At 38.6% G+C, this 27920-nt stretch overlaps 1 protein-coding gene across 1 annotated transcript in view; it reads right to left on the bottom strand.

Moving 5' to 3' along the window:
• Positions 1–26515, bottom strand: part of RIT2 (Ras like without CAAX 2) — a 178441-nt gene extending 151926 nt beyond the window's left edge. The window contains exon 1 of the mRNA XM_061450583.1: positions 26153–26515. Within this exon, the coding sequence (XP_061306567.1) occupies positions 26153–26255 (103 nt within the window). The 5' untranslated portion in view covers positions 26256–26515. The remainder of the gene's footprint in view (positions 1–26152) is intronic.
• Between the last annotated feature and the right edge of the window lie 1405 nt (positions 26516–27920).

Below are 27920 nucleotides of genomic sequence, written 5' to 3'. Positions count from 1 at the left end.
TTAATTATTTGTCCTTCAGACATCAGACATAAGCAACATTGTCGTAAACCTGTGGTATAAATGTAAAAACTGCCTGAATTGCGGATCTTGGCAAGACGTAAGTCTTAAAAGAGTCTTTGCCATTTAGATTATTCAGCAAAACATCTAAAAATTAAATTGTACAAGTATTCCTTAAGTACTTAAGAAATTGTTTTCAGTAGCATTTAGGCATACACTTGTAGCTAACTGTATGTTTAAGTGTTTTAGAGAGTGTGATCTGAAGCAAGGAGAATTCATCCCATAAGAAAGTTTGTAAGACAGTTTTAAACCAAAACCAGGATCACAACAGACTTTTCATTTTAAGGTCATTATTTTCAATCATTAAATACTGAACTAGATAAAATTTGAAGGCATATATACTGAAAATTAGAATCCAGACTTTTCAGGGTGAATTAATTGTTCAAAAAGGTCTTTCTGGAAAACATTATTCTTCTTTCCATTGCTGCAGCATTTCCAGATAATTCCAGATAATGTACATTTATTTTGTAGATAACAATCTTTTCTTAGCTCCCATTGCTAAATAGTGCCATTTTACTCAGTGTAACATGTGAATTAAATAGCAAGACATAATTTCAGAAAGAATACTTGGCATCATCAAATCTGATAGCACTGCACCTCTTTAAGCATTTAAAGAATATAGGTACCTGATCCTTGGGGAAATTGTTTTTCCTGCTTCAGTGCTTACTTCAGTGCTGAAACAGATTTCAAAATAAAGAACTCACTGAATTAAGAAAATCGTACATCTGCATGGTATTTTGTTTTTACTTCTAACATAATCATATCATGGGTGTTATAAAACTGATATTTCACATGCATATAGCGATTTTCATACTAAAATATCTCCAGAAATGTTAGAGATGATGACGCATAAACTCACAGTAAAGAAAAATCAGGCATGTTCCTGGTTTGTGGTCACGTGATCAGATAGTAAATTTGGATGGTTAGCCTAATATTAGTAGGAAATAGCTTCCAGAGTACATGGATCTCTGCAAATCTGACAATTTAGCCATTCCATACAATCTAGTAGCTCAGTATTTTAATGGAATGGCTGGACTCATGTTTGCTGACAATTCAATATCCATCTGAGGATCTTCTAATGCTGTGAGGCAGATGATTCAGGTCATATGCAGGTCATATGACTGTGTTCATATAGGTACCAGTGATAGCTTTGCAGTAAGCTCCATGAACAGTATAGTGAGACAAGTATTTCTCTCTGCCTGTTAGTTTCACAACTGTGTACATGTGAATATGTGTGTGTTTTTGATGTAACCTTTCTTCATTAATAGCTTTTTCTGCCCAGGAAAGAAATGAGATGACTCCTAATCTGTAAGATGACTACTTTGACTAGAGTTTACAAGACAAAGAGCAAAAATCCTGCTTTCTCCTTCAAGGAGCCTACTACCCAATAACAGGATAGCACAGAGTGCACAGTAAGTTGAATTTCAGGCGGAAGCAATGAGGAAATAAGAGGGTGTTAATGCCAACAATATTTCATCATACACCAGGAACCAGGTATGTCTCAGTTTTATATATGCAAGATCTTGTGGCCATAAACCTGATAGTGAAAATTATGTTCCAATTTCAACTTTGTCTTTAAGAACAAAGTGATAAATAAATGCCAAAATATATGAAAACATGGCAAGTCTTTTGATGAATATCCTCAATATTTAAAGTAGCAATACAAGATGACATATGCCAATGCTGATTCACTTTATCCTCTGTCATTACTCTGTCATGATGTAGCACATCAGACAAGGGAAAAAAAAAATACGTAAGACCACTTTACAGATGATCCAATTGATCCAATTGATTGGCATACACAGAATTGTTGACCATGTTATGCCTGGTGGATCAGCATTTGCCTGCCTGTCAGTTTTATTGTGCATGATATTGATGTGATTGAATTCCAGGGCTATCTGAATTACAGTGAGCATAGTGTGCTATACTATCAGAAGACAAAATTGAAAAACAAAGCAATGAAAAGACAAAATAAGAAAATATTTTCCCTGTGTATTAGCAGTTCAGCATATGCAAAGATAGATGGCATGTCTCTTAGGTTAAGTGCCCAAACTAAAAATATGTCATTCTGGAGTTCCAGCAGTATAAGCAGCGAAGTGCAAGAAGTAAATTAAGAAATAAGAGTTACAGTCTAAACGCACACCAGCACATATAATAGTTACTGTTCCTGGACTCTTCCTAACAATCAGCTATCTGTTTGGGAAAGGTTACTAGGAATTGCTGAAATAATCTCTGTGCTGTACATAACTGGGATACCTTCCTTCCCTCTCCTGCAAGAATCAATGAATTTCCCCTTTCTGAGTGAACGAAACTAGCACATTCCTTCCATGCTTGGAGAGGAACTCAGCTCTCTGTACACTGATCTACTTTACATTTTCTGCTCAGGTATGCCTCACTGTGTAATTATAGTTTGTCCCTATTTTAGCACATTATTAATCTGGGTTAGTGATGCCTCTTCAGAATATCTCAGAAAGAACAAAATGGTGTGAAAAATTCATGAGCCTATAGAACAACAACAATTTTACAAAACTATTCCTGTCTGATCCATCTAGGTTTTGATCTTGTTATTAAAAATTACGTGACCATTTTCATTAGAAGGCAAGCTATGCAACATCAAAGACTTAAAAGCTTCAGGCCCACTGAGCTAAACCAGATGAGGATAATTGGAGTTGTAGATGGCCAAGACTTGAAAATGTGAGATAGATACCTCAACTTTAGGATTTATATCATAAGATAGCTAAAGACATCATAAGATACCTAAGAAAGATCAGTTGCTGAAACACAAAGAAATTGCCAATTATGAAAGTGCCAGAAAAGAGAGACATTTTGATTCATTTGCAATATCAGGAAATTATAACCATGTACATACCTTCCACAAATGAGTCAACCATATTTATATAAGTCGCATTTTATTTAAAAAATTAAGACTTCCTAAAATTAATAAATTAATTAAATTAATAAAGCCTTACTAGTTTCTTCTTAACAATCTACTATGAACATACACAGCACACTTCTCTTGACGGCTGGAAGATCACACCTTCATTTTATTTTCTTTCCCATGAGATAACTGAGTATTTTAGCGTACATGATGCATCTTCACTGTAAGAGGTACATCCAAAGAGAAGACCATCTAGCAACAAAACATATCGGGTACGACAAACTAGATTTCTAAGTTTCTTGATAGTCTTTGAATATAGTATATTAGACACATGGCTCCGTTTTCCTTACATAGGGTATATTTAGAATTATAAACCTCTATAATCATTCAGTTTAGAGATGTCTCAGGAAGAAGTCCAGTTCAACCATTCTGCTTAAAAGAGTAGCATTGTATAATTGTATACATTTTATAGACAATTAATTATAAATAATGCAGTCTATTTCCCAAGCACTGTTCTTGAGTATTATAGGTGTGTCCCTTTAACAATTATTGTGATAATTCCTGCTATAACTAATTTCTAGTTACACAGAGTTTGATCGAAAACAAAGTTTCAGAAATGACGACTCTGGAAAAGTAGAAACATCACTTAAATTTTGACAGTTAAAGACAGACACTACTCTATACTTTTCACCCCAATATACAAAGTCAGGACATTTCAGAAGAAAAGTGTAATTAAAAATACATATAAATAATGTAGGCATTTGAGGACAACACAAGCAGCTCAGTCACTGTTTCAATAGATCTGTGTAGTGAAGGCAGATCACTGAAGTATTCAAGCACCAAGCAACAGTCTGTAAGTCTGCTTTTAAACACCAGGACCTTACAGCTGTCCACAAGTACGCTATGGGCAAAAAAGTCCCAGATACTAGTCACAACATTAATGAGCCCTGTGTGTTTATCCATGCCAGAAACTAATACGTTCCCATCAGCAAGCTAAATTATCAATGAGAAGATAAAACAAGTGGAAAACACAAAGTTTTAAAGTGGGTCTGATCAAGAGATGGTCTAGAGCTTCTGCCACACTATTAAAATGTTTATCAAAAAAGACAAAGGCTTTGTGGAAAAGCAATTAGCAAATCCTTGATTTTTACAGGAGTCATTTTCATCTCTGATAAACCTGAATCAAAAAAAGAGAATGTGACCATGACATATCTGGCTAGGAACAAAAGCATGAGTAAGCCATAAGAAAGGAAATTATTGTTTTTTCTTGGTTTCAAGGGTTGGTCACTGTCAATTAATGTAGTATCAGTCTAGCTGTGGGTTTGCTTGTTAATCAAATCCTTCTCTAACTCTCTATAGAGTGTTAAAGAGGCTTTCTCTCCAACGGGTGCTTGAAATCAGCTGAAAATAATGACTGCTCCTGGCTCACACAGAGCAGATTTATATTTAAGAAGGATGAGCTGGTCCTGAGAGTACAGTAATAGCTATCACTGACTATCTTATTTATAGAAAGATGAGTCCATTTTTGTTAATCATTACTTATTAAATATATCAGTGATTAGCTAATGTGTCCCTTATCTTGCCACATTAAGCCAAAGCATGCCTTCCAAAATCACCAGCCAACTACTCCTTTGTATAATACTGTAAAAAAAACAGAGAAAATCACCTAGGAAACCTGAAGTTTATTTTGCATTACTTTATTTCCATTTATTGTGTTGAGTACCTTACAGTAGGTACCTTTCTGTTTTCTGTCATATGTACATGGACAACTATCACTTTCTTTAAATGCAGAGTTGCATTTTTTCTCAGTTTAGATCCTGAGCTGATTTAACAGAGAAGGTTTCAGCTGTCCCATTATTTTAACTAATGGGTTCCCTGTCCAAAGCTCTTCCCTAATTTAGGATCTCCTCCATATTCATTAAAGTCTATGGATTTTTTTTCACTGAGCAGCAGATCAAAAGTACTATAAATAATTTCTTATTTTAGTTGTTGGATTTCTTGAGTTCTTGATCTGATGATTAGTTCTTGGTAGAGCACAAGGTGTGCATGAACAGCTGTGCATGAACATTCATACACAGAGCATACAGCATATGTTTAAAAGTGCATATGTTTATTCCCATAAAGCACTCACTGAGAACAAACTTAAGTAGGAATCATCACCTTGACTTGCAGAGAATTTAGGCCTTAAAGCCACTTTAAGTGGTTGTGCCCAAAATTCCAGTTTTCCAAACCCTGTCTCAGTTGCCCTGAGAAACCCATTCCCAGTACCCGATCTTCTTTTTCATTCAATTTCCCTTTTAATGTAGCTGTTCAAACAAAGCTGTTTCTCAGACGTGACTGGATCTGATATTCTCATCTTAGTCCTTTGGTGACTGATAAATTCAGGACTACCTTAGCAAAGGACATGCTTGGGAGGATTTCAGAACTCATACTTTACCAACTCTTAACATAAATAAAGACATAAAAGAGCAGGGCTCTTTTAACTACTTAGTTGTGAACCTCCCTGAAATCGAAACAATCTTTCAGCTGATTTCAAATTATTTGAATCAGATCTCTTGGGTGGAAGAGTCAAGAGAGGCACTGTTTCTGCCTCAGAAAAATGTCTCTTGAGATTCTTCATCAGGGTGCATCTCCAATACTTCCAAATGGGAGAGAGGCACAGTTTACACTGTGTACACTCAAGCAATGTTCAGGGACTGAAAAGCACAAAATCTAGTTAGCTTGATTATTTTCAGGTAGGACAGTCCTGATACTCCTGATAACTTTGGTATGTCACAGAGCAGACTCTTCAAGTATTATCACTGTAGCTTCATGTCTTTTATATGTTAGAACCTAGACATTTTAAACTGCCTCATGAAGAATGGTCCCATACAGAGAGGACTACACTTAAGACTTAGGAGACAGATGTTAATTACTTCTTTTCAGCAAAAACCTTAGGTAAATTAATTCCTTTCTTCCTCACTCCTTACTGGGTTTACCTACATATGAAGTGTATAAATATCAATAATTAAGTGTTATGAAAAAATAAATTTAAATGTACCTTAAATAGAAAAGGGAGTGAATCCTCTATTAGCTATTCCTTATCACTGCCATTTTTCATTTGTCTTTCTTCTCTCTGGCCCTCTTTTTTTAAATACAAGTTGTTAGAAAAGTCTGTTCATATAAAAGACCAGATCTTTCAGAAAAATGGCCTAGCTCGTTTCTTTTAAGTAACTCATGCTTTTTATTCAGCTTTTTCCTTCTAATACTCATCCTGATTTACATTTTTCTTATTGTATGAGAATTAGCAGGATGCCAAAATCAGAATTAACATGGGTGATTGCTATATTTAGATGCCAATAAGGTGAAACATTTTCCCAGCACTTTGGTAAACAAATCTGTGTATAAAGACAAAAGAGAAAAAATACTAAATATTAAATAACCTTTTCAGGGAAGAGTAGTTCATCAAGCTATTTGTAGCTGAAACGTTTAACTGCTGTTACAGACACATTAGACTAGTTAGTCGTTAGAAAGATTAAAAAAGAGCAAATATTACAAATTCAATTTGTCCACTGCAAATAATATTATTTTTTTTTCCTCCTTTTTTCTTCACCATGTAATTGCTGTTTTTTCTTTCTTATGTTAAGAACAGAGATGCCTGTCCAGGTTTTTATTCAGATACAAGGATAACCATTGATTTAGGTATTGGACATGGGTCATCTCTTCCACCCAGGGCAGCACCTGCATAGAGGTCCCTTAAGTCCTTAATTTAAATGGACTCTAGCCAGCATAAAATATACCTGAATAGAGATCAGTCCTTTTCTATCAGGGAAAGACTTCTTAATCTGAACCTAAAACCTTTTGAAAGTATTAAGTGGACTTCATCATGTTGTTTCAAAATGAATTCTCAGTGACTGAGTTGTCATTTTGCTGCACTGTTGTATTCTCACACTGGACAATTTTACTACTTTTAGTTCCAAAAACTTATACCAAGCTGGGATTCTTCAACATTTTTGCACCACCCGTAAAGAAAGAAAAGATAAATGAGTCTTTTTGAATATCACCAAATTTCACATAAACCTGAAACTCATTTCCTATCTGCTGTCACTGTGCAAAGGACAGTAACAAAATCCTGTACTTTTCTGCTGTGTATTTATCACTGCATGAGAAAAACTCTTGAGAACTGAGGAAAGATTAAGAGTAATTACACATATAAAGAGATTAGTAAAACTTACAGTGCATTTAAATAGAGAGAAGGTAAGTGTTACATCTTTGTTCACAGCCCAGGGAAGTCAACATAAATCTTGTCACTATCTTCAGCTGGCTTTGGAAGACTGACAGGTTAGCCACAGGTTCAGGTAGCGGAAAGGAAAATTAATCAAATAGCTTCTTAGACATTCAGTCAGACTCATCCAGCCACTCACATAATACTCAGGAGAAGACAGACATCTTTTCTATTTAGTTAACATGGAGTGTCATATTATTGATCCTTTAGATTATTCCTTTAGAAGAATTACTCTAAGAGTTTGTTTCTTTTTGCCTTCCTTTGAAAGTCTGATATTCCCAAGTGGGTAATGGTAATACATGTGCACAGTGTATTTTTATGCATTTTGCCATTACTGAATTGATTTTTGTAAAGAGCTGGTTTGGGAGCAACTGTGCACCAGTTTTGAAATGTAGAGTATTTATCAGAGATCCTGATATAGTTTATTTTTATACATTTCAAGACACTGGACAGTAGTAATCTCTACCTCACAATGGAATCTTCTTGACCATAATGTCGTTCGTAAGTTTTTTAGCTGTATCAACATGGTATTAAATGGGATTTACAGCAGCTTTGAGACTGGATGCTTGCAAGGCTAGTTGGTTTGCATTTCTCTTCTCTGGAGCCTTCTGGAAAACCACGTAGTCACTTTGTTCAACAGTACACACATCTGATCTCATTTAGGCTATTTTTTCCTAGGTAACTTTATCTGGTGACAAGGGTCAACAAGAAATTTTGGTACTTTCTTAATACTACTCCCATTTTAGAGGGCTTCAGTTTTTCCATGTTTTTTCATGAGCTCTGGCTATGCACTGAATGTCAGGGTCTAATATGGTTGGCCAGGAATAGATACAGAAAACAAACCAGGGAATTCCCTATGATTGATCCAATAGTTGCTGTAGAGCAAGAAATTCAGCAAATTGCTACTTAAATTCTTTTTTATTATTTATAAGATGGGATGTAGTGGAGGAATACGGATTGAATTCTTGGAACTATAAGATGATCCCTTTTGGCTGACTCTCTCATGGGATGAGAAGCCTTGCAGAATGGATAGACTGGAGTACTGGGCAATCATCAGTGGCGTGAATGTTAACCACAAATACCAGGTTCTTTATCTGGGGCAAAGTAATCCTGGACACAAGTATGGGAGAGGAATGGCTGGAGAGCAGCTCTGCAGAAAGGAATCTGGGGTGCTGGTTGACAATAAGCTCAATTCAAGCAAAGAGGACAAACTGCATCCTGTGATGGGTCCAACACAGTCAAGAAATTCATTTACAGTACTAACCTGTCTTTGAGAATTTAAACAGAGAAAATGTATCTATCTTCAGATACGGGGTAGACCTTCAGATACAGGTCTTCATATAGAAACCTGAATCTGTATGATCCATTTTACTGGTATGGCTAAGGATATTCCTTTTTGGAGGCTTTCATAGGAAACAAAGTAACAGGCATTGTCATTATACCATTCTGCTTTTGAAAATCTAGTCACCTGGTGAAGTTCCCATTTACATCTGACTAAATATGGCTTTATACAGGAATATAGAAATATACAAAGCATTAGAGATACAGTATGAGGCAAAAAGTAGTAGGCAAAATAACATGACAAGACCTGTCCTATACTTCAGTGACATAGGCAGTGTAATATGACACAGCTTTTGAGATGTAAAGAAAAAATGCCTCTTCTTTGCATAAGGAAAAAAAAGAAAATCCTGACAAGATTTATCTGTTTAACCTGAATATACTGAGACAGAGAAAAGCATCGACAAAGAGGTGAAGTAATGAGAGTCTGCGAACAAGCAGGTGTGTGATCTGGGCTCCTCCACCTCAGTTATGCACAACATGTTCAGCTCTGACACGTGCACTAGCTGTTTACTGATATTGCACCAGATGACTCCACCACTTGTTTTCATGAAATTTGTTCAACTCAATTACTGTAGTCAGCCACTAGATAGTTTAAATTATGTATCATCTGTCTCTTATGCAAAGTTCTCACTTCATTGTTTCAGATGCCAATTCATCTTACAGAAGAGAACATAAAAGACATCAGACAGCATTTATCAAACACCACAATTTTTAGGTCTGATGATGTACAAATTGGACTCCCATTCTGAGAGAGGAAAAGTAATCCTGGAGACAAGACTGCCCTGTGACTTGGGAGCTCGACATTCATTTCTTGGACCTTAATAATGGCTGATTTTATAGTTTGCATTTCAGATTCTCCGAAGTATCTAAGGCCGTAATGCTACCTCAGTTCTTTTAGTTGAAAACAGATGAAAAGCAAAAGAATCTCAACTGCAAGATTAGAGAGACATACACATTACATACCCATTTAGCTTGTGGAAGATCAAATTTTAATGTAGATGAGTAGGTATCATAATAAAGGTGCAGCGACACCACAACAGGCTGGAATTTACTTACCTAGGTAAGATAAGTAGTTTAAGATGGGAATGTTCTTAAAAACAATACTGGTGTTGATACAGGCCTATATATCTTTCAGGAAATTTAGTTCATAATACTAAGTAGTATTTATTGTCAGGGCAGAAATAAGTTACTTTGCACAAATCATTTCCTTAGATGAATTACTTTTTGCCATTATTTAGATAATTCAGCATTGTAACGCATTATATTTATTCTTGCATGGGAGAATGGACACGCACAATTGTACTTGTTCTCACCACAGAAATGCCAGAATAGCAATAAACGGTAAGTTTTCTGCTCTCTGGAGGAATTAATTTTCTTGACTCCAGAAGAAAAGAAGTATCATAAACTACAAAGTATTTGTTGTCTTGGTATGAATTTTTCATGCCCTTGTATCACTGACCATGATGAATCTAGTGCAGGGAACAAGAGATCAATCACTAACAAGTGCCAGTGGAAGTGAGAAGCACAGCAGACAAAGTAATACCGATGTCAGAAGATCTGTCTGCTCCATGAAGCACTGACTCATCTTTCACCAAACTCTCTAACATGGCGATACCATTTTGAAACTGTTGAGTTAACTTGCTCCAGTGAAACTATGATTATCAAGTACCTGTCTGGTAAGAATCCTCTACCTGAATGCAAGCAAAGTCCCACTATCACCTAGCTACAATCCTACATTTCTGGAAAACTTAGCTACCTTGTGATTAAAAATGTTCCCTACAGTGATGTAGATTGTGATGAGGTAAGCATTCACAGTTTCCCTTCCGTTTGATGAGATAGACACTAATTTTACTGATTGCTTAGTTTACCAACATGTATTACAGATTCTCTTTTGTTGAATCATTATGTCTAGTTGTAACACTGGAATTGAGCAAAAAAGGAGAGGGGCCATGCTTGACTTCATGCTCACCAACAGGGAAGGACTTATTGGAAATGTGATGCTCCAGGGCAGCCTTGGTTGCAGCGATCATGAGATAGTCAAATTCGAGATCCGCAGGACAGTGAGAAGAGTGTGCAGCAAGCTCACTGCTCTGGACTTCAAAAGAGCAGACTTTGGCCTCTTCAGGAACCTGCTTAGTAAGGTTCCATGGGACAAAGCCCTAGAGGGCAGGGGGACCCAAGACTCTTGGTTGATAATGAAAGATCACCTGCTACAAGCTCAGGAGTGTTGCATCCCACCTAGAAGGAAGTGCAGCAGGAGGGCCAGGTGACTTCCTTGGATGGATAAGGAGCTCCTGAGAAAAATTCAATTGAAAAAAGAGGCTTATAAAAGGTGGAAGCAAGGACAGGAGGCCTGGGAAGAATACAGGGATGTTATCCGAGAAGCTAGGGACCAGGTTAGGAAAGCTAAGGCCCACTTAGAAGAAAACTGCCCTAGGGATGTTAAGGATAACAGGAAAGGATTCTATTGGCACACTGCAAATAAAAGACAGCCCTCTCCAGAAGCTATCAGGACAACTGGCTACACAGGATTTGGAGAAGGCTAAGGTTCTAAATGACTTCCTTGCCTCAATCTTCACTGGCAAATGCTCTGACCACAACACCCAAGTCTTGGAAGGCAGACACAGTGACTGTGAGAATGAAGACTGTAGGCCCACTGTAGGAGAGGATCTGGTCTGAGACCATCTTAAGAACCTGAACGTACACAACTCCATTGCACCTGAGGAAATACATCCATGAGTCCTGAAGGAGCGGACAAATGAAATTGCTAAGCCACTGTCCATCATATTTGAAAAATCATGGCAGTCAGGTGAAGTTCCCGATGACTGGAAAAAGGGAAATATAACCCCCATTTTCAAGAAGGGGAAAATGGATGACCCAGGGAATTACAGACCAGTCAGTCTCACCTCTGTGCCTGGCAAAATCTTGGAGCAGATTCTCCTGAATGGCATGCTAAGGCACATGAAAATCAACAAGGTGGTTGGTGACAGCCAGCATGGCTTCACTAAGGGAAATCCTGCCTGACCAATTTGGTGGCCTTCTATGATGGGGCTACAGAACTGATGGACAGGGGTGGAGCAGCTGACATCATCTACCTGGACTTGTACAAAGCGGTCGACATTTTCCCACATGACATCCTTGTCTCTAAATTGGAGAAGCATGAATTTGATAGGTGGACCACTCGGTGGATAAAGAACTGGCTGGATCGCCTAATGCAAAGTGTTGTTGTCAATGGCTCAATGTCCGGCTGGAGACCAGTAACGAGTGGTGTCCCTCAGGGATCGGTGTTGGGACCGGTCTTGTTCAACATCTTTGTCGCTGACATGGACAATGGGATTGAGTGCGCCCTCAGCAAGTTTGCTGATGACACCAAGCTGTGTGGTTCAGTTGATACGCTGGAGGAAAGGAATGCCATCCAGAGGGACCTTGGCACGCTTGTGAGGTGGGCTGACACCAACCTCATAAAGTTTAACCATGCCAAGTGCAAGGTCCTACAACTGGGTCAGGGCAATCCCAGGCACAGCTACAGGCTGGCCAGAGAAGAGATTCAGAGCAGCCCATCGGAGAAGGACTCGGGGGTGTTGGTTGAGGAGAAAATGAACATGAGCCGGCTTCAGCGTGCGCTTGCAGCCCAGAAAGCCAACCATATCCTGGGCTTCATCAAAAAGAGCGTGACCAGCAGGTCGAAGGAGGTGATCCTGCCCCTTTGCTCTCAAGCGACCTCACTTGGAGTATTGTGTACAGTTATGGTCCTGAAAAGGACACAGAAGTATTGTAACAAGTCCAAAGGAAGGCCGCAAGGATGATCAGGGGACTGGAGCACCTCCTGTATGAAGACAGGCTAAGACAGTTGGGGCTGTTCAGCCTGGAGGGAGTGGAGACCTTCAGAGCAGCATTCCAATATCTGAAGAGGGCCTATAAGGATGCTGGAGATGGACTATTCATTAGGGACTGTAGTGATAGGACAAGGGGTAACAGGTTAAAACTTAACCAGGGTAAGTTTAGATTGGATATAAGGAGGAAATTCTTTACTGTGAGGGTGGTGAGGCACTGGAATGGGTTGCCCAGGGAAGCTGTGAATGCTCCATCTCTGGTGGTGTTCAAGGCCAGGTTGGACAGAGCCTTGGGTGAGATGGTTTAGCATGAGGTGTCCCTGCCCATGGCAGGGGGTTGGAACTACATGATCTTAAGGTCCTTTCCAACCCTAACCATTCTATGATTCTATGATTCTGTGATTCTATATGAAGATCTCTCAGATTCCCTCCCCTAAACAAGTGTATCATAAGCATAGGATCATTTAAGTTATCCTTTGTTATTACAAAGCAGGGTGTGAATTCTCCACCCCTGGCGATGTTCAAGGCCACGTTGGACACAACCTTAGGTGGCATGCTTCAGTGCGAGGTGTCCCTGCCCATGGCAGGGGTTTGGAACCAGATGATCTTAAGTTCCTTTCCACCCCTAACTATTCTATGATTCTATGATTCTATGATTCTATGAGATGACCAGAGCTGCAGTATGAAGGCAGAACTGCTGTCCTCCTCTAACGTCTGTCCTGCATGGACCAAAATTGCCTGGGAGACTGATGCTGACCCATTCCACCACCTCTGTTGTGCTGCAGTGTGTCTGCGTTCTGCCTGTGGGTGCTACTGGCTCAGAGTCACTGAGCTGCAATAGATTAGCTGAATGAAATGGTCTTAGACTTTAAAAGCAGCTTGGCTCCCCAGACTGACTTTCAAATACCATACCATGGAGATGTCTTGTTTTAAACGTAGCTGGCAGTTTTAAGTACAATGCTGGTGGATTGTTCACTCTCACTCCACTCCCCAGGTGTATGGTAGGGAGGATCAGGAAAAATGTAGATTTCCATGGGGTGATATAAGACCAGTTTAATAATGGAAATTACAATTAAATCTAACAGTAACAATAATAATGTATTCATAGAATCCGAGACTGGTTTGGGTTGGAAGGGACCTTAAATCTCACCCAGTTCCAATCCCTGCAATGGGCAGACACCTTCCACTAGACCAAGTTGTTCCAAGCCCTGTCCAGCCTGGCCTTGAACATTGCCAGGGATGGGGCAGCTACAGCTTCTCTGGGCACCCTGTGCCAGCGCCTCAGCCCCCTCACAGGGAAGGAAAACAACAACAACGATAAAAGGAAATAGAGAGAAAAGCAGAAATGTTGCCCACCCCACCCCACCCCCCCCCCCACTTTCCCTGGGGGGTATACATAAACACAAGTGATGCACAATGCAATTGCTCACCACCCGCCAACCGATGTCCAGACTGACTCAAGCAGTGATCTAGCCCTTCTGGATAACTCCTGCCAGTTTCTGTCCTGGGTATGATGTGCTGTGGTATTGAATACCCCTTTGGCTAGTCTGGGTCAGGTGTCCTGTCTCTGCTTCCTCCTGGCTTCTTGTGCCCCTCCTCACTGGAAGAGCATGAGAGACTGGACAGTCCTTGATCAGAGTAAGTGCTACTTTTTCCCTTAGGAGAAGGGAGTCAGCAAGTGGCTGGGTGGGTGTTTAGCTGTTGGCTGGAGTCAGTCCACCATAACTGCTTACACAAAGACTTTTGTCTTAAACTTCAGAAACTTTTGTGCAACCCAGCAACATTGATCCTGTTAGCTATTCTCCTCCGTAAAATATCAAACCTGAAACACGCCAGACGTTCTTTGCCCTTTGAATTATAAATTGCTATAGTATTTCCTGGACACATGACTATTTGATATTATGAAACCTACATAAATTACCCAAGTAATTCCTATGTATTTCTTCCTCTCTGTTCCATCCCATTTAACCACACACTTTAACCATTTTAATGCAGATATTCGAGAGGGTAGAGCAGAAAAGAAGAATCAAGGCGTTCTATGGTCATTTCAATGAGATAGTGAGGAAGAAATGCATATTTATTTTCTCAGCTGCATAATTTTTCCCCATTTTTCCCCTCTCCACATATTCCAGTGTGAGTGGCTTCTCCATTAAGAATCATTCATTGGATGGAACTCTCAGTAGAAGAAAAAAAGTGCTGTGTTCCTTCTGCTCTACTGCTAAGGTCAAGCAAAGAGTCTGCGTTAAGCTGCCAGTTCTCTTTGTGATATGAGGCAGCACAGAACACAAACTGCATTTCTATTATCTCTTCAGCTCTTCTTTTAAACACCACAATGCTGACAGTAATCACTGAGCTGAACAGATACGACACAGAAGGCACTGAGGGAACAAATAAGGCCCATCCTATCTTGGTTTTCCAGTGCTGAAGTAAACAAACATAGAATCATCAAATCATAGATGTATTTAGTTACCAGTTTAGCTAGAGATGGTTCTGAAAATAGGTGAGTTTTTAACACTGTGCCACTGTGGGAAACTCATCACGTTAAACATCCTGAAATTAATGTACATCAAGAAATAAATAAGAAAAAATATATTAAAAAAAAATCAAATGGAAACAGAAAAAAACTATTTCACAATAGATTATCAATTTAAGCCCTTCAACACTGCCATATTCCTGGTAAAATATTTCATTAGTGGGAAATACACTTAAAGTGAGTATGAGAAAGATAAAAAGCATTCTGAAAGATAGCACGGGCTCCACACACAGTACTAACATAAACAGCTGGTATTTTACATTGCACACATCCCTCACAAATTCTACCATATGCTTGAAGAGAGAGCCTGCAAGAAAAAAAGAGAAAAAAAGTAGGAGGAAGGAGATAGAACTCAGAAGCAAGTAACTCTATCACCAAACTGCTAATGACTTTTTAGCAACCTGTGATGCACTAAACCTGAAAAGAACTATTCATTGTATTTATCTCCTGCATTGAACTTGAACTGTGAGCCAGGGAAACCTTTGATTCCCTCAGGAATTTCATCAGGGTGCAAGCTGGTATTCTGTCTACCTAGGTCATTTCCTGAGCAATCATGTCTACTACAGCCTATCTAATCTGTTCTCAATCCACGTCCTGCTATTTGTTGTGACTAAATTAACATCAGCGGTGCCAAAGATATTCCCATGAGTTCCAACCCTGTGAAGTATTCACTGCCTGCAATTTTTAACAACTTCATTTGAGATACTCAGAGTCAGGAAGGGAACTGTTAAAAATATCTTGGAACAAAAATTTCAACTTCTACATTTTTCCTGCTTACAGACAAGCAGAAATATACTTAATTCACAAGCTTATTCAAGTCTTTGAATTACACCACTCTAAATTATCCCAACACACAAAACTGACCTAACCAATATCTGAAACTTAACATACTAATACCCATCCAGTGATGGGTACAGTGATGCTTTAGAAATATATGATGCAGCTTTGCAAATCAGTTTGATCCATAGCTCTTTGGCTTTCAATCACCAAATACTTCTGTTCTTTAAAGGCACTGTCACTGTCAATCAGTAGAAGTGGTTATCTCAACTGGGTTTTGCAGCGCTTTCTATAATTCTTTGAATAATATGTTGGCACTAGCAACTATTTTCTGTTAAGTGTGTGATACTTTACATTTAAATAAGTCTTACATGACCATGTTTCAATGACATGTGTATTTAAATCTGTTTATAGTCACTGACATTTTGTTTTGGTTTTTCCTCCTACTGCCATTTGTCCACATTTGATTATAGGAAGGTAGCTGTTTAGAGGCAAGTGTGATGAGCAGTAGAAGTTAGGGAATGAGAGTGAAGGTAACAGCTGAGTCACAAAGAATTAGAGAAAACACATAGAAACAAATAAATTTTTGTTTTGCATCTTGACATTTTTCCCAGATGGAGCAAAAACAGAACTTTTTTTTTTTTTTTTTTTTCCCCTCCTGCTACTGAATGGAATATATCTCTAGTACCACTGTAATTCATTATTTTATTTGAGATTTTGGTGTGTGGATGGATCTAATTCTTTACATTTTGACAAAAGCTGGGCCTCCCACTGATTTCAGTAGGTGCTAGATATTGGTATAGCAGGGGCCCACAAACTCCTCTGAGTCCTGGCAGACTGTCAGAACTTCACAAAGAAGAAGCACTGCTTTGCTAGCACCCCATAAATTTATATTAATGTTAGATTTACACAGCCTTGTCTATATGGCTGAACAAGCTTTTACAGCACATGAAGTGCTGGGGAAAAAGAGCCAAGAAGATTTGTGCTGCTGTCTCTCCAGCTTCCTTTTCTAGAAAGCCAGTGAGAGAGAATCATGGGACAGTAAGTCACGGAGGCAGCAGAAAGATACAGTCGCACGACTTCTGCGTACTTTTTGGCCACCAGCACCTGCAAAAGATTTTGGGGTATAACCATGGCCCAGGAGCATCTAGTAGGATAAGCATAATAAAAAGACAGAGTCTGAAACCAATGTTCTTTGAGCACAGGAACTGCTACGCATCCTCTCAATCCTTTTCCATTGCTTTTACCCATCTTTGCCAAGGTTTTATGTTTTCTCAGTCTTTTCCCTATGCCTCTTTTTTCTTCTGATTTCTTGTTCGCTGCTCTTAGTTGTCCACCTCTGTTAGATTTCCCCCTCTCACTGCTCTGTTTGTTCCTTCTGTATCTTCTGGCTTGTTTTTTTTCTGAAACACTTGTCCACCCTCAAATATCACAATTGTTATTTTGAGCATTTAACCTGAAAAAAAGTGGAAGCCTATGATTTGCTTCTTCCTGTTGTGTCAGACATTTAATTACTTTCAAATATCTTCGTCAATTTTCATGGAGGAAAGATTTTTTTAAATGGGTCTTTCAGCTTCCACTGTAAAAACAGATCAGTTAACAGATAAACACTGAGACAAGAGACTACGATGAAAACTCACAGCTATTATTAAGACACTGGAAAATCCATTGAAACTGCTGTAAGTGAAAGAAAAGCATAGGAAACCAGGTTTCTGTAGCTCATGACAGGGCTCCTTGATGACTATAATACATCGCTCTTTCTTCTCCTCTACTCCAAGTAGAGAAACAAAGTGTTTCTAGAGCATATCTACAAATATAAGGAGACCTCCTGAGGCCCAGAAATGCATTCTCTGGCTGTATGCAGTGGCATATAGCATATGAAGCAGACCTCTGGTATAGTGTGTGCTATGAGTGAACAAATGACCCTGTCACCAAGTAAAATTATTCACTGTGTAGAAAATGTGTAATGGTTACTTTGTATTTAAATTGAGAAAGGAACATGATTTCTATTTAAGAAAGTTCCAGACAAGATTTTAGAGAAAGGCAAACTTTACAGCCTGCATGGCATTCTGGCATATTTAGGAAGGCAGAGGTCTGCTGATTTGAAACAGTCAAGAATTTTACAACACTTGGGTTTGGTTTTGAACAATCTGAGTGAAAATCTGAAACAATGGTATGTATTTTGCAAGCTGCTAAAGAGACATTTCTGTAAAGACACTGCAGATCCTGTTCAGAAAGCAACAGTTCAGTTTAACACAAAAAACTGTCATGCGGGTTGCAGGCTAGCAAAGTCAGTAAAGAAATCACAGGGTCTGGCATATGAATTTCAGCTAGGGCTCCTTAATTTTGTGCATGTGAAAATGCACAAGAACTTCAAAATTAGAAAATGCGTAGCACTTCAGTGAGACTGCAAGGAAAGAAATTGAACAACAGCTCTTCTCATGACTGTAGTCAGTGTGAGCTAAAGAAATACATGCATCCATCTCTCAGCATATTACAGCTTTTACTTTGTAAGATCTTATGAAATTAACTTTTAAAACTTGCAACAACTTGTGGGTCCATCCTTGAGACTCTGAAATAACTAGTTTAGTTCTTGGTTTTTATCTGAATGAAAAGCTAAACCACTGCTTTACAACAGGTAAATGACTTGAGAACGTATGTCTTTCGGAGGCCAGAATAACAACAACTGCCCAACTTGGCAACCCCTGACATAGTCTTTTTGTGTACACACAGAGACCCAGACACCGTTTCTTCTGGATGTTTTCCACACAACTTGAAACAAAGCTGGTTCTAGCCTGTGTCTCCACTGGGATTCAGTCAGTGAAACAGTGACCCTGTCCAATGCTTTGGTAACACTCGGTACCTGTCAGTGGAGCTGTGTGAGCATCATGAGTCTTCTAGCCTCTAGGAAAGCAAATCAGAAAGGCTTACAAGTATAAAGGGAGAATAGCTAAAGCCAATGAACAAATCAAGTGGAAAAGAAATGGAAGGAAGCAAAATGGAAAGTATGGAAGGAGAAGAGATGAAAGCAACAGCGAGGGGGGGGAATCTTTCCTAATTGTGCTTTCAAGAATGACCCTAATGGATTTAATCTCATCCAAATTCTAGTAGATAGCAGTGCCACAAATGCTGCAGATGTCTTAGCTTAGCAGCAGGGATGGCTTGGAAAGCAAACAGTTCCTATGGCTGCCTCAACAGATTGTTTACAGCAAAGATACCGACAGCGTCCAGTCATTGTCATGAAACAGTGCTTGTTCCCTTACTTGAGACTTCAATCTGGGCATTTCAAATGACAGATTTGTGTGTGGTTGAAAATAGGAGGGTCCTTGATAGTTGAATTCCTGTCATTAAGGAACAGCCTAGACAGTGTCTTGACTCTTAATAGCAAGCAGTATGAATGGGAAAAGTTGAGCCGTATACATCAGTGAAAACTACACTGTGTAAGTGAAGCCCCCCTGCAGTAAGTCACACCATGAAAATCATGTTCACTGATATAATCTTCCATGAGTTCTGATCTCTACACATCATTGTTCATTCAGAAGATGTTTCGAGGAAGGTCCCAAACCAGTGAATCCCGTTTCCATCAGCAGAACAGAGAACAGGTTTTTCGCAAGTGGTGAGCCAATAGATCTACTGACCTTCCATCTGCACCACTACCCAACACATACATTAGGTGTCCATTACTGCTAGGGTGCCACCTCAGCATGTTTCCAGTTATACGGGAGCCTTTACTCTCTTAAGGATGCAGTTTAGCATGGGGCTAAATTGACTTTTTTAAATGACATAAAAGACTTTCTGGTACACAACAGATAAGTGCATTCTTGAGACATGCCTTAGGATCTCTTTTAAGTAGTCTGAACAAAAAGAAAGATATTGGCTACACACATTATTAATGGCATATCAGCCACAAGGCCTGGTGACTTTTAGCACATTTCTCAGTTTTGAAGATGACAATATTACTTTACTATTAGCGAGCTGGAAGACTGTAACTGCTTTTTCTGTTCAGGAATATTTGCTCATTAATGCTCCATCTCTATAATGTAGTTTTCTATCTTGAAGCCAATTAGATTAATAAAACTTTCACCAACCTGTTCCTTTCAAAGACTATTCTACAATCTTCTCTATCTTTCTTCTGGACAAATGGTTAAGGATATATACTGCTCTTATTGACCAAAGGTCTGAAGATCTCATACACTTTAATTCACTGATTACTCTCCGTTAAGAATTCTGACCCCTTTTCTCCTCAAATTTCGGAAAACATGCTTTCTTTTCCTGATATTCATTACCTTCAAATATGGTGAATTTCCTGAAGTGGCACAGACTGTCAACATCCCACTTACTAGCCTTTTCCAAGTGGGTGATCATCATCTGGATGTTATGATGAAAGAAGCTGGACAGATCAACCTATTCACATTACAGCTGCATCCAAACCCTTTTACATTAAATCACTATATATATATATATATATATATATATGCAAGTTTCACGATAAAGAGTCACAGACTACTACTGGGTGACAGAGCTATTTGAATATAGCTGTGGTCATTTGCCATCATAAATCATATTGAGTCAGCCCTTTTATCATCTCTGTTGATCTTTTCTGAACTCTCTCCTATTTATTAGATGGCTTCTGGTGTTGAAGAAACCAGAACTGCAGGCAGCTTTCTCAGTGGCCAACTGGTATCTCACATGCAGAAACCATCCTATTAAATGCAGGAGCTCTAATTGAACCCCCCGCCCCTCCAGCCATTGAATTATGTGATCTAGCAAAATAATGAAAACATGTTTAACTCATTTGCCCAAGGCAAATAATTCTGGCCCCACGGTCTGCCCATAGTCAAGAAAATTAATGAAAAAGCAACATGTTTAATCCTTTCAAGTGGATAGCAAACACACTTGAAGATAAATGAGAAATATTGAATACAGGTCCAGAATTATTTGAATCATCAGCTTCAGTGGTCACAACCCAACCCGGCAAAATACTTCCAAAATAGGATAACACCTATGGAAATGCAGAATTCAGGTCATCACTAGATATACGATAGCACGAGTGACAGTGCTAAGGGAATGTGCAAGTACCTTAAGGGTTAGTGTGGATATTTCTCTCTTTGTAACCTCTGTGAACTATACCTGAACAAAAGAATTCATTATTCTCAGAGGAGCCAAAAAGGACTGTCAAGAGGAAATCAGTAAGCAGTATTGCTTTTAGTAAGACCACTGATAGAATAGCATGCAAATTTTTGAAAATCATATTCAGAAAATGATATGGAAATACCAGGGCATTCAAATTAAGGATGCAAAATATTCTCAGCAAGAAGATAAACTTCTACAAGTGAGGTTTCAGATGCTCAATGCATTGAACATAAATAAGGTCAAGGTGTGAACTAAAGACTGTCTATAGGTATTAACTTATGGGAAACTAAGAGAATAGAGCTTTTCGAAGTTGTTAATAAAGAAGAGATAAAATTGCTAGAAGTTTGTAACTACACACAGTCGAGCTTGAAACAAATTCAGTAACCTAGCTGTGAAGAAAACTGAAAAGTAACAACAGTTTTATTATCAAAGATCACAAATATATTAAAAATACATTGTTCAGCCTGGAGAACAGAAGGCTTCAGGGAGACCTTATTGTGGCCTTCCAGTTCCTAAAAGGGGCCTGTAAGAAAGATGGGAAAAGACTTTTTATCAGGGCCTGTTGCAACAGGACAAGGGGTGACGGCTTTAAACTAAAAAACAGGAGATTCAGGCTGGATGTGAGGAAAAAGTTCTTTACAATGAGGGTGGCAGAACACTGCACAGGTTGCCCAGAGACGTGGTGGATGCCCCATCCCTGGAGACATTCAAGGCCAAGCTGATGTGGTTCTGAGTAACCTGATCTAGCTGAAGGTGTCCCTGATAAAAAAAAAAGTCAATCAATGACCAAAACAGACTGAGAAATACAGTTCACTTCTCTACAATACTCCTCCTCTAACAACCCTAAGAGAATCTGTTCTTGATTTGACAATCCCTTCAATATTTTTAGGGTTGCAACAAATAAACTGGCAATCAAATCAGTCTGAGAAATAAATCTTGAAAAATGCACATTTCCTCTAAGACAAAACCAAACTTACTAGCAACAAATACTTATTAATTTTTTAATTTTAGTAATCCCTCTTCTTATCTGAAATGCAACAGGTGGCATTAAATTTACTTTGCATCTATGATATACTCATTCTATAGTTAACCATGTAATTCCATTTACCAAGAAGAGTAGGTATCTTTGCCCATAAACAAATCTAATTGAACTAGCATTAGGGGAAAAAAAAAACAAACAATGAAACAAGAACAGCATTTTCATTTGGCTAAGAAAAGTTAGATTACAGTGCAATCTGTTCAGCATTTGAAGGATGTCTAGGTAGTAACAATTTTTTATTAAACAGATAGTGTCTGTTTTTATTCACCTGTACAGGTACATCTATTTTTTCTTTTTGGTAGCTACTGCACAACCCCTCAGCTAATTATTGCTAATGTTTCAAGAATATGCAGCAGTTAATTATTGTTATTAGTGTAATTAGTTTGCTAAATATATGCCAGCATCGCATGGTCTCAGGGTTTAGAGGGTCTTTTGCATGTATTTTTGTAACACTGAAAAATAAAGCTAAACCCAGAGGTCTGAGCTGCAACATATTTGAGACCATGAAAGTGCTTGGTTAACTGTCCTGATGCAGATCTCTGAAGGTATTTATAAGGTATATACGCAAAAACTCTTTCAAAACTAGTAAGACTCTTAGGGCTTAAAACCTACATAAGGCAACCTGAAGTAGGTGTGAACAGTACTGTCTGAGTTCCTGGAACTTCTGAGCCTACCTGAAACCTCTGATTGAACCAAAGACTGAATGTCAAAATCTTAGAAATGTGTAATTCCAGTTAGGATTATATTCAAATGAGAGTCAGCAGAAATTTCCTTTTAAGTCATTTCAGTTTAATTCCTGGTTCTAGCCTAGTTTTGGCCTGTACTTGCAGGAGAGTGTATAGCTCTTCTTGATGTCTGACACAATCTACACAAAGTAATAAATTAGCATATTGCTCTGCAAGCAAAAATAGCTTATTTTCAGAAGCCTTAGAAGGGATAACTCATTTTAAGGAATCTAAGTTGGGGCTGTTCAGCCTGGAGAAGAGAAGGCTGTGTGGAGACCTCATAGCAGCCTTCCAGTATCCGAAGGGGGGCTATAGGGATGCTGGAGATGGACTATTCATTAGGGACTGTAGTGATAGGACCAGGGATAATGGGTTAAAACTTAAACAGGGGAAGTTTAAATTGGATATAAGGAAGAAATTCTTTACTGTGAGGGTTGTGAGGCACTGGAATAGGTTGCCCAAGGAAGCTGTGAATGCTTCATCCCTGGAGGTGTTCAAGGCCAGGTTGGAAAGAGCCTTGGGTGAGATGGTTTAGCATGAGGTGTCCCTGCCCATGGCAGGAATGTTGGAACTTGATGATCTTAAGGTCCTTTCCAACTCTAACTATTCTATGATTCTGTGATTACAATACAGAAATCAACTGCTAGAAATGCATACAGCTTTGCACATTCAGTTAAACTGAACTCTGTTTTTAGGGTGGTGCTTTTTCCCCCTATCAAATAGTGGCCGAGATTTATTTTTTTGCCACTGATTATGAAATGTGGGGACCCTAAAGTCCCCTAAACTATTTGCAGTTTAAACATCATTACTCTGAATGTGGGGGGTTATCACGCTTGGATATGGTGACTGTCTTCTATTACCAATTCTTACGAAATTTCTACTACACCAAATAGTCCAAATAACAGGAGGTTGGCTGTCCTCTTGCCATCTCAGAGAACAGAACTCAAGAGACAAAAGAGAGCAAATATTCTATAAGCAGCAACATCAAAAGAACATCCACCTTTGCTGTCCTCTTCCTCGTTCCTCCTCACACATATGGTCACAACACTTAGCCCCTTGTAATGAGCACATAATTTTGAGTGCAAAGACCTCCATACGTAGAGTCTGAAGCTGAACAGTGAGAAAAGCACAAGAGGGTGGGAAACAAAGGATCAAATTGCCCACGTGATCTCTAAAAGTGAACTATGTCCAGGGCAAAAGAAATATTTTAATATTTCTGCAGCCTGTTTCCTAAAAAAAACTCCAAATCTGAATTATTTAGTATTGAACAAAATGAGGCTTTCATCAGAGAGAGGTTTCCCACTCAGCGACTCACCACAGATGCTAAAGCTTTTATCATGACAAAAAGCAAAGAAAGTGAGAAAAGAAGGGGAAAGAAGCCAAGATATTATCAATATATCATTCCATATATCACTTATCTGCCGAAGTATAAACTGGTAATTGAACTTCTGGGATTTTTTAATCTCTGATCTTTATTCTACAGAATACTTTCAATTCTGAAACTTCTTTGATGGTTAAAATCATGACTTACTCAACAGAGTGAATCTAGGTCATTAGAGGAAAGCAGAGCTCATCTTGGAGAGTGAAAGTAGTCACTCAGGCCTTTTTCTGCTTTTAATCCAGTGTAAATTAATTCTGCCTACACAACAGTATGCATGATTTATGGACTGACATCACTTTTTCCTTATCTCTAACAGAATTCTATCAGTTGGACCATATCTCATGATTCTACTGAAATATTCTGTGTCCTTTCCATGCTGGAAGTTCATAGCCAGTAAATTATGAATGGCTCATCTCCCTTCTTCTGTATTTTTAATTCCCAGTTGCCATTTTTTCCCCCAGAAACTTCACTTTTGTGAAAAGAACAGGTTTTCACACTCCCATTAAATGTCCTAACTACCCACTTTGTCCTGTTTTCATTTCTCTAGACCACACAGACACCCAGTTCTTGAATACTCATGTGGTTCTCAGGCTTGGAGGTGTATCACTACCTTGTATTACAGATTTGAAGGCTTTATTCTCATGAAATCAACAGCTAATGTTTTCTGAATGGTAAGATTTGAATAAGCATCATTTGTGCTTTAAAACTCTAACAATAAATGGGAACTCTAAACATTTCTCAGTGTATATGTAAAATTTGGCTTTTATGATTAAGTTTTACTATGATTATGGTATAGTTTGTAGTATCCTTTGTTTCGGTCAGTGAGTATTCAAAATTACACCGTTCTCACAATAATATCCTTAGGAAAAATTGCTGTCATCTTTTGGAAGCACTCAGGGGAAGGAAAATTAGAAAAAAAAGGAGACATTTTACTGAAAATTCCAGCTGATAAATCCTGGATACCTGCTTTACCATTGAAAATTGAAGAAAGTTACTCTGAGAAAACCAGTGTTTTCTTCTTTCCCATTTTATACAGTGATCATAGCATAACATCTGGCCAAGATTTGTTTGCTTGGTTAAGCAATACTAATGAGAAATAGCCTTTATTGACAGATGTGCCACTGAAGTTGAAGCCAAACATAACAAGAAAACAGATACAGAAAGGAAATTATATCCACTCCAAGTAATTAGTTTTTTTCTGCATCTATACCTTGTCTTGCTGTTTGAATGGGAAATAAACTTGTTTGAGCTATATAATTACTACAGTTTAGTTTCACAGCTTACTTATCCTGCAATTTCTTTTCAATCTAGCCTCGATATACTGTATTATCCTTTTTCTGTTGTCTGTTTTCTTCTTCCCTTTTTCTTTTGAATTTACACAAGATGTAATCAAATGCTTGTTGCGTGGACAGCTCAATACACTGGCTTTTAAGACAAACACTGCGCGTTCAGCAAAGTCTTTTCAAGAACAGAGAATGCTATTGTCAGTGAGAATAAATCAAAGGTGATAATATCTGGGAAAAAGAAAACATTGTCTGGAGAAAATAATGACTCCTCTGAAGAGATACCATTGTCAGACACTAGCATATCTTACCAGCGCTGTACGGTGTTATTAAAATATGCTGCAAATCTACCTTATCACCTGGAGTGAGACTCTGACAGGCATTCTGTAACTGTCTGGGAAGGAGAGGAGACTAACACCAGCTAAGCCACAATGACACTCAGCAAAAAACTCAAAAGGAGATACGGGGAAGGGAAGAGAGTCACTGGGTGCATCCCCCAACTCTGCACTATACAGCTGACTTACTTTGCAGTTAGTTCCATTCCTGCCTGAGCACAAGGACAGGCAGGCCAACAAGTTACATCCACAGTGTTCATCACACCATCACCCCTCACCAAGTGTCAGAGGGATATGACTGCTTGCTGCTAAACTAACAGCAGCAAGCTCCTCAGTGGAGCCAAGGTTAGTTTTACAGAACCATCTGATTAAAAAGGCTTATAACATTTCAGTCTGCAGCAGATTAAGCTGACTCACTGTCCCAGTCATGAACTGTTATAAAACAAGTCTTTCATCCAAGCCATGTACAAGAGAAAGAGGAATGAAACCCCTCATTAAACAATGTTCTTTTTCTGTGAACTTTAGACTCCCAATTCACCCCTCCTCCCCAGATATGCTGTTGGTGAAACTTACCGCTTTTGCCAACTCCCCCTGCTCCTAGCATCACCACCTTGTACTCTCTGGAGCCTGCTGAAGAATTGCTGGAGGAGCTGATCATTTCGTTTTCTAGCTCCATCTTGCACGAGGCAGAAGAAGGGAGCAAAAGGGAAGAAAAAGCAACTGGCAGGTGCTTTCTCTGATCTTAAACAACTATAAAAGCTGCGTTAGAGGAAAAAAAAAGGCAGCAGAAAGGAAAGGTATAATGCAAGAGGTACGATTTATCAGTCTCGCACTCGCTGCTGTGCCTGTGTAGCTGGAGAAGGTCTCATAGCAACCACTTTAACAGCTTCCAATAAAAATCTCTCTCTGCCCCCTCCCAGCTCCGTATCATTCTCTCTGTTTCTCTTCCTGGACAGAAGCAGTTTTGTGAGACTCAAGAGCCCTGGTACCTCGGGGTGTTGCTGTGTCATTGGAATCAAATTGAGCAGACCCTCCAGGAAAAGAAACTGGATCAAATTACTTAATTATGATGCTTGTTATTCTATGTAGCACTTATTCAAATCTTAAACAATAACAAAACAGAGCAGGCAACCTTCTTGTCACCTTGGAGTTTAATATTCATGCTATATTCATCAAGTTTGCTAGATTTACATTAGATATGAAATAAGCAGTAGCTTTCAAGAGCCTTTGTTCCTCATGAAGCTTACTTTAAAGCACAGAAGTTTTTTAAGGTTAGTTTTGCCCCCACATCAATTCTGTTTTAGTTCAGTTTGCAACCATTACTTGCAGAAATAAGCCAGGTATTTTTTAAACAAGGCTTGTTTATTCTTTTTCGTTTTCCCCACACAGGACTTCAGGAGATTGAGATTTCAGGGAGGGGAAAAGATAAATAGATTTATCCAGAAAACATCCATGTAGGCAAAGAAGAAAACTGAAAACCAAATTGTTCTAAGTATTTAATACTACTATCAAGCAATTTAGCTAACCAACTTGGTCAGCACTAATAAGTAAGAATAGAATAAAACTAAAAGTTTGTGAATTACATCCAGTGTGAAAAACCCCCAGTAGAAATATTCAGCGAAAACTTAACCACAGAAGACTGCAGCGCTTCATTGATTTCTAATGTCCTTACTAGATCTGATACATTTAAAGACTAACAAAATACTTGCCCAGCTTTAAGAATTATGCAGTGTTTTTGAGGGCTAAAAAGCATCTACTGAAAAAGGGGTAGGAAGCAAAAAATTGTGCTCCCTATGAGTAATGTGGGGCTTTCATGACAGGTGGAACTATTAAGATAAGGAAGCAGGAGAGGCAACTAGTAAAGTATCTTGGAAGCCGCCATCTGTCTACTTCTCCAGTTACTTCACAGAGAGTAAATGTGTGCCATTACATAGGAATACAAAATTAAAAGTTGAAAGGCAAAGAAAAAAAGCCAAAAAATCATAGCCTGATGAAGGATGTTAAAGGAAAATTAGGAAGAGGAAAAGATATAGAAAGGCATATGTATGAAAGAGAGTTTAATGGACTAAAAAAAAAGAATGAATAAACAGAAGAGAGAGAATTCTGTTTAGAATGGAGAAAGTAAACAACATGAATACTCATTTTCCCTCATAACAAAAAATTAGGAAACACCAACGAAATGCAAAGTACCTGGGATCAAAACTTGTGAAGAGTCATCCCTAACTTAAGGAACTTGCCACTTAATGTTTTGGGCAGTAAAAATGAACTTTTAATGAAAAAGAATTTAAATGCAAGGAAATACAAAATCCACTAGGGGCTATTAAAATCACCATCTCTTGCT

The sequence above is a fragment of the Pezoporus flaviventris genome, unplaced genomic scaffold (assembly GCF_033815535.1).
Source record: "Pezoporus flaviventris isolate CSIRO_AGI_PZ_B2104156 unplaced genomic scaffold, CSIRO_AGI_Pfla_v1 ptg000010l, whole genome shotgun sequence".
NCBI lineage: Eukaryota > Metazoa > Chordata > Aves > Psittaciformes > Psittacidae > Pezoporus > Pezoporus flaviventris.
This window is presented reverse-complemented; position numbering and strand designations above follow the sequence as displayed.